Source organism: Lampetra fluviatilis, unplaced genomic scaffold, assembly GCF_964198595.1.
Source record: "Lampetra fluviatilis unplaced genomic scaffold, kcLamFluv1.1 SCAFFOLD_226, whole genome shotgun sequence".
Lineage (NCBI taxonomy): Eukaryota > Metazoa > Chordata > Hyperoartia > Petromyzontiformes > Petromyzontidae > Lampetra > Lampetra fluviatilis.
Genome location: NW_027621003.1, coordinates 121,874 through 136,558, shown reverse-complemented (window position 1 = coordinate 136,558; position 14,685 = coordinate 121,874). Strand labels below are relative to the sequence as shown.

The 14,685-nt window shown below is 47.8% G+C and overlaps 1 protein-coding gene across 1 annotated transcript; it reads left to right on the top strand.

Annotated features, from left to right (window-relative positions):
• Positions 1-5,414: 5,414 nt before the first annotated feature.
• LOC144954651 (uncharacterized) lies at positions 5,415-14,237 on the top strand. The gene is made up of 3 exons (XM_078885096.1): positions 5,415-5,535; positions 7,139-7,208; positions 11,214-14,237. Exon 3 carries the CDS (start codon positions 11,242-11,244, stop codon positions 12,487-12,489), a length of 1,248 nt encoding a protein of 415 aa, XP_078741222.1. The 5' UTR covers positions 5,415-5,535; positions 7,139-7,208; positions 11,214-11,241; the 3' UTR covers positions 12,490-14,237.
• The last annotated feature ends 448 nt before the right edge of the window (positions 14,238-14,685 follow it).

The following is a 14,685-nucleotide window of genomic DNA, read 5'->3' as shown; positions in this document are numbered from 1 at the left end:
AATAAATGAATAAAACCAGCACTCGACCCACAAGCACCAAGCAAATGGAGGTCGTAAAATGCCATTAAATAATAAACTCGGAGCGGAGGAAGTGGCTCTCGCAGAGTTTTATTGCAGTTGCGCATCTGTTTTCCACGGATGAAAAGATGGCTTGAGGAACCAAATTATCACCCCCAATAAAGTAGAACAAACACGCACACGGACACGTACAACCCTCCCCCCCCCCCACAGCAAAGTGACATCAAAGGAAACTTGGGTCCTTTATGAGAAGAGAGAAAGAGGGGAGGGAATTATACAGTTTTTAGCACGAACACGGATCGTGTGAGCCCAGCCTCGCGAGGGAGCAGGGGCGGCAGTTCAGTCTCGCGAGGCAGCAGGGGCAGTATTCTCGCGACGGAGGCTTGCGAGGGAGCAGGCACCGACATCAACCATGGGAGTCGCGTCTCGCAGAGAGAAGGGGCGATGCGTTGTTAAGAGCTGAGTTCAGCATGAGCCGACGAGTATCGCTGAAAGTTTTATGCTACATTCATCCTGATGTGTTGAGTTGCTCGCAAAGTCAAGGATTGCGACAAGTTGTATTGTACTAAGCTTTCACAGTTGTTTAAGAGCTGTGCGAATACAATTCACAAATTTTGAGAGTGAGTGCCAGCGGGCAAGCAGCGCCAGCGAGAGCGCCGTGGGCTCGACCATACACACCACCAACACAGAAGCCTCGAGAGAGCAGAAGCTTGCAACAGGAGAAGACTCCAGCAACAGAAGAAGGGCCAGCAATCAACCAGGGTGGCGAGGCTCGCTGAGTAGCGATGTGCTACCCAGTGCGAATTCAGCGCTGACTGAAGAAGTATCGCTCGAAAGCCATTCTGCCCCGAGTGCCCGCTCCCACGAGCCGCTGCAGTTCGAGTTGAGCTGACGAGAATTCCAGCAATCATCCTCGAGAAATGGCGGAAAGCGCCAAACATCGACCAAGCCAGCATCACAGCGCCAGCCGCGCCATCGAGCAAGGGCAGCTGCCAGCAGACAAGCGACAAGAGCGACCGAGCATCTTCAAGGACAAGCATCGTGTCAACGCAGCTCATCCAGCTGCGGAGAGAGACGGCAGCTAATGGCAAACACGCCCCTAGTGGGAGAGGGAGCTCTCCGAAGCCGTTCGTATGACACGCCTGCATTCGCACGCCAACACGCATCGCCGGCATCTGTCTGACGCAAAGAATTGATCGAGGGAACAAAAACCACACGCACATATACAGTGAGGGAAAAAAGTATTTGATCCCCTGCTGATTTTGTACGTTTTCCCACTGACAAAGAAATAATCAGTCTATAGTTTTAATGGTAGGTTTATTTGAACAGCGAGAGGCAGAATAACAACAAAATCTAGAAAAACGCATGTCAAAAATGTTATAAATTGATTTGCATTTTAATGAGGGAAATAAGTATTTGACCCCCTCTCAGAAAGATTTCTGGCTCCCAGGTGTCTTTTATACAGGTGTAGGGTTGTTAGAGAGAGAGCCCGTTATGCATGGCAGCTTATGGCAAACAAACACAGTGGGCGGGGCTACGTGAGTGCACGGGGAGGTGCTCTCTACGACGTCCGCGCCAGGCACCCCGGGGGGGCCCATGTATCGGAGGGCTCGGGGTTCTTGTGAAGCTAACCAGTGAAGACTGAAGACGTCTTAGCTAGAGCCCTGGACTCCCCTGGTTCGCCGTCCTTATCAGGGCCGAACAGGACCGAGCCAGCGGCGTGGTCCCGAGATCCAGAGCCGGTGCTCTTGTCAGCGCTGGTCTGGGACTCAGGGTACCGGGCCTGACTTACCAGTGTCGGGCCAGATAGCCTCCCCTAGCCCATTAGAGGAGGACTAGGAGGCAGGCTAGGAAGTAGCTAGCGCGTGTATCCCCAGCTAACCGGGTGAGGGGGCCGACACCCCCTCTAGTGTTGTATGCCAGAACCGTGCTGTGTGAATAAAACCCGTGTGCCTCCAACTCCGGCGTCCAAGAGTCGTGAACTCTATTACACAGGTAACAAGCTGAGATTAGGAGCACACTCTTAAAGGGGGTGCTCCTAATCTCGGCTTGTTACCTGTATAAAAGACACCTGTTCACAGAAGCAATCAATCAGATTCCAAACTCTCCACCATGGCCAAGACCAAAGAGCTCTCCAAGGATGTCAGGGACAAGATTGTAGACTACATACACCAAGCAGCTTGGCGATAAGGTGACAACAGTTGGTGCGATTATTCGCAAATGGAAGAAACACAAAAGAACTGTCAATCTCCCTCGGCCTGGGGCCCCATGCAAGATCTCACCTCGTGGAGTTGCAATGATCATGAGAACGGTGAGAAATCAGCCCAGAACTACACAGGAGGATCTTGTCAATGATCTCAAGGCAGCTGGGACCATAGTCACCAAGAAAACAGTTGGTAACACACTACGCCGTGAAGGATTGAAATCCTGCAGCGCCCGCAAGGTCCCCCTGCTCAAGAAAGCACATATACATGCCTGTCTGAAGTTTGTCAATGAACATCTGAATGATTCAGAAGAGGTGCTGTATTTTTAGGATAGTGTGTTTATAATATCATTTTATGTAGATATCCACATTTATTTAATATTTTTCTTCTGCAGTTTTTTTTTGAAAATGCAATGATGTGATAGACAAAACCCTGATGTGATAGACAAAAACTGATGCCAGATTTGGAATCAGCACCCTAAAATTACATTAAAAACGTTGGAATACATTATGCCAGAAAAAGTGTGTTGACCAGTTTAATACGACCCTAGACAACAAAGCTAAGCCTAATCATCATAACTGCCCACATTAGCTGTACACCAATAAGGTTCCACATGTGGCTTGCACTGAATCAATGACGCACTCCCAGAATGCTGTGCTAGTTATAGTTTGTGTAAAACATTCCTTTGTTTCGATAAATGAAAGCTGTCGTGTCTGCTGATCTGCTTCATAACATGGAGGTAATTTTAAGAGCACATGTGAAATGCATTTTGGTACAGGTTTGTATTCGGTTACAAGTAGGAGCACATCTAGTAGATGCATTCTCCACAACAACACTCATTCGAAATTTGCATGAAGTCTCATATGTTGGCGAACTAGGACAAGAAATGGTCCTTGCCGATTAACGTCTGGATGTTCACAACCATCGGTTGAAGCAAGCCTGACCGCCTGCAGCCCCCTCACAACCATTTACGGCCTTGGGCCAGGAAAGTGATGAACAAAATTGCACACGAACGACGCATCCACGCAAGCTCCCGATGCTCCGTTTTGAAGTTTTAAAATGAAACAACTTTGAATTGTATTATGTTTAGAATTAGATAATTGTATTTCTTCATTAACGCTTATATCATTTTACATCTGGAAGACTTAATTGAAAACGACATTTCGTGTGAATTTTCTCTAGTTAAGTAGATGGCCTTACTGGGGTTCGGTTCGATGCGGACTTTCACCTGGTTGGGTTCGCGGGGTGGAGATGAGGCGAGACAGAGCTGGCCGTGCCAGAAGACCGCCGTCTGCAGATCGATTCCAACGAGATCGAACGTCTGTCCCTGCTCCTCCTTCGTTCATGCAGGGGGCGCGTAGGTTTGCAGCGCCCCCCTGCATGAAAGTGATGGAAAGTGCAGCGTTCATCACAGAGAGATGAAGTGCGCTTATATAAGAGTACTAGTGGGAAATATCCGGCGTTGCCCGGGCGAAAAAGACACACACATGGACTTAGACACACACATACAGACATTCGCTTCAGATACACACACATGGAGTTAAACACGCAAATCGACGTACACACATACAGCGACTCGAACACACACGTAGACTCACACACACATGGACCTTAGCACACATGGCTTTATACACATCGACTAAGAGACACACACATGGACTCACACAGCAATCCCCGATGATGCCACAGCTCGAGCAATTCTCTCTGGCGAGCCTTTGCGAGGAGCAGTTTCAAAACAAAGGTCTTCCCAGTACTGGCAGGTGCATCAATGATACAAATGACTCGATTTGTAGTTTCAATGTCTTCCAAGATTTCCGTGTAGGCTTCTATTTGTGCATCCATCAGCTTTGGTTAATTTTCCTAAATAATGTAAGAATCTGTCAAGCATTATAGCATTGAGCAAGGGCATGCAGGTTGTCCCTGTAGGGTGTTGGTAGTCCCATAGACGTGAAGTATTTTCCAGCAATGAAATGCAGTTTGTGTGCTGATTTCTTTTGGGATCTGAAAATTTCATTGTGAAATGTCCCATTTTTTCGTAATATATAGAATACTAATGCTTAACAAAATGGAGGAATTCACCTTTTCTTGGAAAATCTAGCTATGAAAATGTAGCAAATTTCATGGTGAAATTTCTCACTTTAATTGTTATAGGCTACTCAGTCTAAACACAACCGAGGAATGCACTTTGTTTAAAAATACATCTGTAAAAATTCGTTCAATTTTAGCCAAAAACGGCAGAGGTTAGTATTCCGATTTCCTGTTTGGGATGTGAACATTTCATCGTGACATTTTCCACTTTTAATCTAATACATAGCATACTAAGGCTAAATACAATGGAGAAATTAACTTTTGTCGACAAATAAGGCTGTGAAAGTTGGGCTTATTGAGCCTAAAATCGGCACAGTATGCCGATTAACTTTTTTATATTCGAAAATTTCATGCATCAAATTCCCCACTTTTTTACGTAGTATATAGGCTACTCAGGCTATAAACACAACCAAGGAATGCACTTTTCGTTGAAAAATAAAGCCAGGAAAATTGGGCCAATTTTGCCAAAAACGGCATCGGTTAGTATGGCGATTTTCTTTTTATGGACGTGACAATTTCATCGTGAAATGTCGCCAGCGGTGTGCTGGAGAGCCAAGCCACGACATCTACAAAGTGCTGCTCATAGCGAGTAGCAGCACCGGTGGAGGTCGTCACGGCACACACAGAGGGGGTGGGTGGCCAGGACCACGCCCGGCCGCCTTTGTCTCCCCAGTGCTGGCGATGTTGACACACCGCACCGGGGACTCGTTTGAGGCTGAGTCGACGTAGGGGAGGCTAAGGACCGGCTCAGAAAGTCGTCACTGGCGGTGTTGGCCACGAGCGGGAATGGAACTCGGCTGGTCGGTGCGGAGCGCAGCGCTCACCACGTCACTGCCGCTCCCCGTCTGTCAACAAACTTGAACTCTGACCCAGCTCTCTGACGTCACAGCGCCGCGTGATCTCATCGGCGTCAAACGCTACGGGGAAGTGTGCCTCGCTAGTGACGTCATGTCACCTACCCCGACCACCGCGCTCTTGAGCGTGACGTCACCTCCGCTCGGCCGCTGCCGATATCTGTCCCAGTGCCAATCCTTATTTGGGCAAAGCCACGCCCGGTGACTGGCGGCTCATTAACATAATTCGTGAAGTCGTCGCGAGTTTCGAGCCGCTCATTGTGGGGAGGGGCATGTCATCGTACACCGCAAGTGACGTCATGTCACCTGCTGCCGCGTGACGTCACGAGGGACCGGGAAGTTGCCGCTCGGCCCGTGCACTGAAATCCGAGGTGAGATTCTCATCGCGGTTGTGGTGGTTGTGGTGGTTGTGGTGGTTGTTGTTGTGGTGGTTGTGGTTGTTGTGTACCGAGGTAGCGCCTCGCTCTCTCTGTCGTAGGGATGCCAATTGAGTATCAGCGAGCATGGAAGCGATGTCCACGTTGGAACTTTACAACGCGGGGCCTTGCCTCCTGCCCTCGCCTGATCGCGTTTGCTTCAATTCTCTCGCTTAGTTGAGCAATCTGTGGAAGAACGTAATCAGCCAGGCGACGCGTTAGTTGTGTGTTGACCGACTCTGTGTTGCGTTGCATTACATTTCAAATTTAATTAAGTTTGTTTGATTAAGTGGCTCTCTCTCTGCAGTCACCAAACCTCCAAATCTCTAATTGACACAAGGCCGTAATTATAATATGATATAAGAATTAGAATATGTTATAATAATCATAATACATATTAATTATAATGTTATAATAATTATAATATGTTATGATAATTATAATATGTTATGATAATTATAATATATAAATATAATAATATATATGAATTATAACGTTATAAGTATAATGTTATAATAATTATAATAATCAAATATGCCCCTCCAATATGTTTCTGTAAAAATATTTGTAAATAATAATTGCGATGCTCTGTTAATAAAGACAACAATTTGCTAAACCTTGGCCACGAAATCTGGACTTGTCTTCATATAACAATGCATAGATTCCTGTTTATAGGATTGCGTTGTACTTTATGAATCCCTAATCTCCGCCATTACATACTATGAAACAAGAAAAGGTAAAAAAGAAAAAACAGAGCAATGTATTACAATACCCTATTAGACATTATTGTATCAAATAAAACAAAGTCCATCCCATGTGCTAGTGAACTTTAAAAAATATTTTAGGGAGGAAATGGCAGGAAAATAGTTTTCAAATTTAGATATTTTTCTGGGGGGGGGACCCCAGACCCGTGGAAGATTTGATCCCCCCCAATGTTGACTCCATGGCTACGGCCTTGCATTGACGTGCTAGTTTCTCTACCCCCCCCCTCTCTCTATTTAAGGCCTCGACACAGGCGTTGTTTTTCTGTGTGCCTATGTGTGTCTCTCTGTGTGATCTCTCTCTGTGTGTCTGTGTGTGTCTCTCTCTGTGTCATCTCTCTCTGTGTGTCTGCGTGTGTCTCTCTCTGTGTCTCTGTGTCATCTCTCTCTGTGTGTCTATATGTGTCATCTCTCTCTGTGTGTCTGTGTGTGTCTCTCTCTGTGTGTCTTTGTGTCATCTCTCTCTGCTTATGTGTCTGTCTATGTGTCTCCGTGTCTCTCTCTAAAATTGAGCAATTTTTGGAAGAACATTATCAACCAGGTAGGGTGTTGACTGTTATGTTAGCTGACTCTAAGTTTAATAGGTTTTTTTCTCTTTCATTTGTACCTGATGATGATTGCTTGTGTTGCAGTTGAAACGTCGTATGCTATTATATAATGTATTTATTTATTCTACGTGACTTTACCGAAAGAACCAAAGAGTATCTTGCTTAAGTTTTAATTTCCCTTCACCTGGCTCGCTACTTTGTAACTTGTTTTGTTTTAAATATTCACAGTTTTTTTTCATTTTTTACCAGGCCACGCCCGCTTGAGCTGCTGTACCGCTCTTGTTTTCAGAAGCGACCTGCCCACAACAACAACAACAAGGTGAGGCTCGTCAACAGCGTGGTGGTGTTCACTCTAGACGCGTGGTGGTGTTCACTCTAGACACGTGGCGGTGTTCACTCTAGACACGTGGCGGTGTTCACTCTAGACGCGTGGCGGTGTTCACTCTAGACGCGTGGTGGTATTCACTCTAGACACGTGGCGGTGTTCACTCTAGACACGTGGCGGTGTTCACTCTAGACACGTGGTGGTGTTCACTCTAGACACGTGGTGGTGTTCACTCTAGACACGTGGCGGTGTTCACTCTAGACACGTGGCGGTGTTCACTCTAGACACGTGGTGGTGTTCACTCTAGACACGTGGCGGTGTTCACTCTAGACGCGTGGCGGTATTCACTCTAGACGCGTGGCGGTGTTCACTCTAGACACGTGGCGGTGTTCGCTCTAGACGCGTGGTGGTGTTCACTCTAGACACGTGGCGGTGTTCACTCTAGACGCGTGGTGGTGTTCACTCTAGACGCGTGGCGGTGTTCACTCTAGACGCGTGGTGGTGTTCACTCTAGACGCGTGGCGGTGTTCACTCTGGACGCGTGGCGGTGTTCACTCTGGACGTGTGGCGGTGTTCACTCTAGACGCGTGGCGGTGTTCGCTCTAGACGCGTGGTGGTGTTCACTCTAGACGCGTGGCGGTGTTCACTCTAGACGCGTGGTGGTGTTCACTCTAGACACGTGGCGGTGTTCACTCTGGACGCGTGGCGGTGTTCACTCTAGACGCGTGGTGGTGTTCACTCTAGACGCGTGGCGGTGTTCACTCTAGACGCGTGGCGGTGTTCACTCTAGACACGTGGTGGTGTTCACTCTAGACGCGTGGCGGTGTTCACTCTAGACACGTGGCGGTGTTCACTCTAGACACGTGGCGGTGTTCACTCTAGACACGTGGCGGTGTTCACTCTAGACGCGTGGCGTTGTTCACTCTAGACGCATGGTGTTCACTCTAGACACGTGGCGGTGTTCACTGTAGACACGTGGCGGCGTTCACTCTAGATGCGTGGCGGTGTTCACTCTGGACGCGTGGCGGTGTTCACTCTGGACGCGTGGCGTTCACTCTAGACACGTGGTGGTGTTCACTCTAGACGCGTGGCGGTGTTCACTCTGGACGCGTGGCGGTGTTCACTCTGGACGTGTGGCGGTGTTCACTCTAGACGCGTGGCGGTGTTCGCTCTAGACGCGTGGCGGTGCTCACTCTAGACGCGTGGCGGTGTTCACTCTAGACGCGTGGCGGTGTTCACTCTAGACACGTGGCGGTGTTCGCTCTAGACGCGTGGCGGTGTTCACTCTAGACACGTGGCGGTGTTCGCTCTAGACGCGTGGTGGTGTTCACTCTAGACACGTGGCGGTGTTCGCTCTAGACGCGTGGCGGTGTTCACTCTAGACACGTGGCGGTGTTCGCTCTAGACGCGTGGTGGTGTTCACTCTAGACACGTGGTGGTGGTGTTCACTCTAGACGCGTGGCGATGTTCACTCTAGACACGTGGTGGTGGTGTTCACTCTAGACGCGTGGCGGTGTTCACTCTAGACACGTGGTGGTGTTCACTCTAGACGCGTGGCGGTGTTCACTCTAGACGCGTGGTGGTGTTCACTCTAGACACGTGGTGGTGTTCACTCTAGACGTGTGGCGGTGTTCACTCTAGACACGTGGTGGTGTTCACTCTAGACGCGTGGTGGTGTTCACTCTAGACACGTGGCGGTGTTCACTCTAGACACGTGGTGGTGTTCACTCTAGACGCGTGGCGGTGTTCACTCTAGACACGTGGCGGTATTCACTCTAGACGCGTGGCGGTGTTCACTCTGGACGCGTGGCGGTGTTCACTCTGGACGCGTGGCGGTGTTCACTCTGGACACGTGGCGTTCACTCTAGACACGTGGTGGTGTTCACTCTAGATGCGTGGCGGTGTTCACTCTGGACGCGTGGCGTTCACTCTAGACACGTGGTGGTGTTCACTCTAGACGCGTGGCGGTGTTCACTCTGGACGCGTGGCGGTGTTCATTCTGGACGCGTGGCGGTGTTCACTCTGGACGCGTGGCGGTGTTCACTCTGGACATGTGGCGGTGTTCACTCTAGACGCGTGGCGGTGTTCGCTCTAGACGCGTGGCGGTGTTCACTCTAGACATGTGGTGGTGTTCACTCTAGACGCGTGGCGGTGTTCACTCTAGACGCGTGGCGGTGTTCACTCTGGACGCGTGGTGGTGTTCGCTCTAGACGCGTGGCGGTGTTCACTCTCTACATGTGGAGGGGAAACCCGGGGATCGGGAAGGAAATCCACGCGACCACGGGGAGAGAGAGAGACACGTAAACTACAAATATACAGCAGGCGTCAGGGTCGGGATGGAACCCACGACTTCCTGTATGCCAGGACAGGTAGTTAACATCTCACCACAGAGAGACACGCAGCCTCGGCTGTGGTGGTTGATCCTCAATGAATTACTTGGTGGAGTGAGGAAGCATTAATACTGAGCAGGTGAAGGTGGCCAGGCGTGGGTCTGGACACACCTCCACCTGTGAACCATGCCAGTGTGTGACAGTGGTGGAGCCAGTGGGGGTGGGGTGGCACGTGCCCCCCCCAACGATCATTGGGGTTTATTAGTAACTAGCTTCACTACCCGGCTTTGCCCGGGACTTGGATTCTTGTCTTGGATTAATTTAATATTCCCTCATATTTCACTGGAAAACCCTGAAAAAGTGATTCTTGTAAGAAAGAAAAGCTGAAAGAAATCAATTGAACTAAATCGGATGTTTTTCAGTGAAGGAAATGTAACCTTAACCCACTTCTACGTAATGTCGATTTTGGCAACTCGGGAAGGGAATGACGTGGCGAGCTGAAAACAGTCGCGTTCACTTCGAAATTCCAGACAGCAAAAGCTGTGAAAATGTCATGATGCCAAATCCCGGCATTGGAGAGTTTTTGCTGCTTCAAACAAACAAACAGATGTAAGTTCTGCTTTATATTTAAGATGGCAGTTGTACCCGTTCTTCACACGGATTTGTATTGAAACTCCGAGAAGCCATTGACTTTATCGGGCAGGAGCGAAGCGCCACCTAAAATCTCCCGGCACGCTGTGAACAGCTGTAGCAGTACCGCGCGCGAAGAGCCATGTGGTAGGGGGGTAAGCATTGCAGAGCGCTTAGCTCAGGTGTGATGCGGGTTGATGCCACATACTTCATGGTCATTCCCCCCCCCCCCCCCCCCCAAAATACATGTCTATTTTTCTTTCCTGAAGGCATCAACACGTTCAGCGAGCGCGATGACGATCACACGCGTCGAATGAAAAGCAAGGGACAAGTCCTTTCTTACTAACAACTCCTTTCTCACTGACAACTCCTTACTTACTAACAACTCCGGTAATTTTTCATTGCTGGAGGGGTTTCCCCCCCTACCTGAAAATCCTGGCTCCACCTCTGAGTGTGTGACAGTGTAAAGTTTGTATTTGCAGTAAAGTCTATTAACTCTATTGAGCACAGAGGTTATATCAAAACAGTAGTTTATTTTAGTTTTCCTCTGGAACTCTTTGTAAGAATGGAGTCAGGAAGTGATCACAGCACACACGTGCAGCAGCTGAAGTCGGAACTGCTCATCCCAGCAATCAAGGACATCTGTGCCTGGCTTCACACCTCTAAGTTGCGATTGAACATTAATTTATGCATTTGTGCATGACACCAATAGTATTATTTTCAACACCCTTTGCTATGTCAGCTGAATTTAGCTTTCATAAACATTCATTTTGAAGCCAAACAGCTGAAATTGTGTGCTCTGAGTTTTGGGTTAACGCTCATTTTGAAGATACGAGGGCTTCCAGGCATGTTTATGACCATTTACCCTCTCATTGTGTACCATAACAGCCCATGTGATGAATTTGGGACACTTTTTCACTATATCATGAATATATGAATAAGTATAGACGTGTAAGTCATGTGTGACTGTATATGCATTCCTCTGTGCATCGATACTGATGTGTAGATGGTGTGGATATTCTCTTGTTTCTGTCTGCAGCTGTCGCTGCCTCTGCAGAATTTGTCTGATGGAGCAAAGGCACTCGGCGCGGCTCGGTGCAAAAAGGCATCAATGCGACCGGTGTGCATACAGCACGGATCGTCCTAAATATTTGACACGGCACCAGAGAACTCACACAGGAGAGAAACCCTTCAAGTGCAGTATGTGTGGGAAGGCGTTTTCAGATTCATCTGCTCTTGTAAAACACCAGAGAACCCACACGGGAGAGAACCCCTTCAAGTGCAGTGTGTGTGGGAAGGCGTTTTCAGATTCATCTGCTCTTGTAGGACACCAGAGAACACACATGAGAGAGAAACCCTTCAAGTGCAGTGTGTGTGGGAAGACATTTTCAGATTCATCTACTCTTGTAGGACACCAGAGAACACACACGGGAGAGAAACCCTTCAAGTGCAGTGTGTGTGGGAAGGCGTTTTCAGATTCATCTACTCTTGTAGGACACCAGAGAACACACACGGGAGAGAAACCCTTCAAGTGCAGTGTGTGTGGGAAGACGTTTGCACTTTCAGCTCATCTTGTAGCACACCAGAGAAAACACACGGGAGAAAAACCCTTCAAGTGCAGTGTGTGTGGGAAGGCGTTTGCACGTTCAGATCATCTTGTAAAACACCAGAGAACACACACGGGAGAAAAATCCTTCAAGTGCAGTGTGTGTGGGAAGGCGTTTGCACGTTCAGATTATCTTGTAAAACACCAGAGAACCCACACGGGAGAGAAACCCTTCAAGTGCAGTGTGTGTGGGAAGGCGTTTTCACATTCACCTGATCTTAAAATACACCAGAGAACACACACGGGAGAGAAACCCTTCAGGTGCACTCCGTGCAGGAAGGCGTTTGCACAGTCATCACATCTTTATGTACACCAGAGAACACGCAAGCATCAGAAGATCCACCAGGAGTGGAGTCTGAAATCAGCTTGTGAAAGTCAAAGTGCCACAATGAGCCCATCCCTCATGAAACAAGAACCGGAAGAAAATCCCAGCTTGGACACTTTTAAAGGTGTCAAGGTGAAATATGAAGAGGTGAAGGTGAAATGTGAAGACGTGATGGTGAAGAGCGAAGAAGTGAAGGTAAAATGTGAAGATGAAGATTCAACCCCCAAATCGGACCTTCACATCGATGGAGGCAACGTGAAGCAGGAGGAGAATTCTGACTGTGAGGCAGAGCGAGGCAACTCCCAGCAGTTTGTGGAAGTGGAGGTGTGGGTGGACTTCCTCCGAGACAATACAAAGTCAAATGGAGACCCGGGAGATGCGTAAGCCTTAGACCAGTGGTTCTTAACCTGGGTTCGATCGAACCCCAAGGGTTCGGTGAGTCAGTCTCAGGGGTTCGGCGGAGGTTTAGACACACACCTGACTCATGATTGTGCACCAGTAAAACATGTACCTATGTTTTGAATTTGAAAAAATAATTTTAGTTTTCCAATTAAGAAGGGTTCTGTGAATGCGCATATGAAACTGGTGGGGTTCAGTACCTCCAACAAGGTTAAGAACCACTGCCTTAGACGATGCTGCTCCAATAGATGCACCTTTGTCACAGGCCTTTAATGACAAGAATGTGAAGTTGAACACTCAGTTCCTAGGTTCAACCTGCAGGGTAAGAGCGGCCAGTTTTTGTGGACCTGTGTGTTGGGTAGATCTCTAACCAGGAGCGAGAGCCAATAAGCTCCCAAGCATTCACTATGTTATCATAATTGCATTTATATTGTGCTTGCCTAATTGCCTCGGCAATTCGGAGTTTTGTATCGTTTCTCGTCTCAAACACTCGAAGAGCATCCCCAAGTAGCAGCTGCCCCTGTGTGGCACAAGGTGGTGGCCCTGCACCGGCCTGCATGTGGACAAGAGCCTGTCAGTAGGGGGCGATGGTTGATGTGGCATCTCAGTTGTGGAGTTTGTAGGTAATGTTTAGAATTTTTATCAATTTTGACCCAGACACCAGCATGCAATGGCCGACTCGTTTTGAATGGTGCATTAGTATGTTGTACATACACTGTTAAGCAGACGGTGCGTATTTTTTTAAATTAGCTTCTTGTTAATGCAATGTAACCTAATGCAGTATATTTCAGTGCAGTAATTCAATTTTGTTAATATGCCTGTCACTAATTTTGAATGAATACTTGTCTGATTGTGTGCGTACATGTACCATTTTGTCTATAAGGGTCAAACATTGAATAAGTCATGTTAGGACACAGTGTGTGTTTTGCAAGTAACCTGTACAGATCACTCAGGTGAGGCTCATTGTTCTTGTGATACAGGTCAAAGGGTTTTTTTGTGTGTTCAGGAAGCGTCTCCCTCTGGAGCAACTCATTGTCTTTGAAATAGGGAGCACACTCGGATCATTCATCTGTTACAAGGCAAACCACTTAAAGTTACACGTAGAGGAGATACATTCTCAACAACACGAATTAAAAATTTGTATTACGTGTTGACGTAGATTTTGTCTAACTCGGACTAGAAATGCGCCTTGCTGATTAACGTATGGATGTCCGTAACTATCGGTTGAAACAAGCCCGGCTGCTGTTGAGACGCTGTGCACCAATAAGGGTCCACATGTGGTTTGCACTGAATCAATGACGCGCTCACAGAAGTCTGTGCTAGTTATAGTTTGTTTAAACATTCCTTTGTTTCGTGGAGAGATCGACAAATGAAACATGTCGTGTTTGCTGATCTGCTTCATAGCAAGGAGGTCATTTTAAGAGCACATTTGGAATGCATTTTTGGTACAGATATGTATTCGGTTACAAGGCAGAGCACATCTAGTAGATACATTCTCCACAACAACACTCATTAGAATGTTGCATGATGTCTTATATGTTGGCGAACTAGGACAAGAAATGGTCCTTGCTGATTAACGTCTGGATGTTGACAACCATGGATTGAAGCAAGCCTTGACCGCCTGCGGTGCCCCTCAACCATTTACGGCCTTGGGCCAGGAAAGTCACGAAGAAAATTGCACATGAATGACGCATCCACGCCAACTCCCAATGCTCCGTTTTGAAGTTTTAAAATGAAACAACTTTGAATTGTATTATGTTTTGAATTTTATGATTGTATTTCTTCATTAAAAGCTTATATCATTTTACATCTGGAAGACTTAATTGAAAACGACATTTCGTGTGAATTTTCTCTCGTCGTTAAGTAGATGGCCTTGCCGGGCATTCGGTTCGATGCGGACTTTCACCTGGTTGGGATCGCGGGATTGAGATGAGGCGACACAGAGCTGGCCGTGCCAGAAGACCGCCGTCTGCAGATCGATTCCAACGTGGTCGAACGTCTGTCCCTGCGCCTCCGTCGTTCATGCAGGGGGCGCGTAGGGTTATAGCGCCCCCTGCATGAAAACGACGGAAAGTGCAGCATTCATCACAGATTAATTCTAGGTTTGAAGCTTTCGTGACTGCAAGGATTCATATTCTTAGTTCTTTCTGTAAAGTCACGTAGGTAAAAAATGAAATCAAA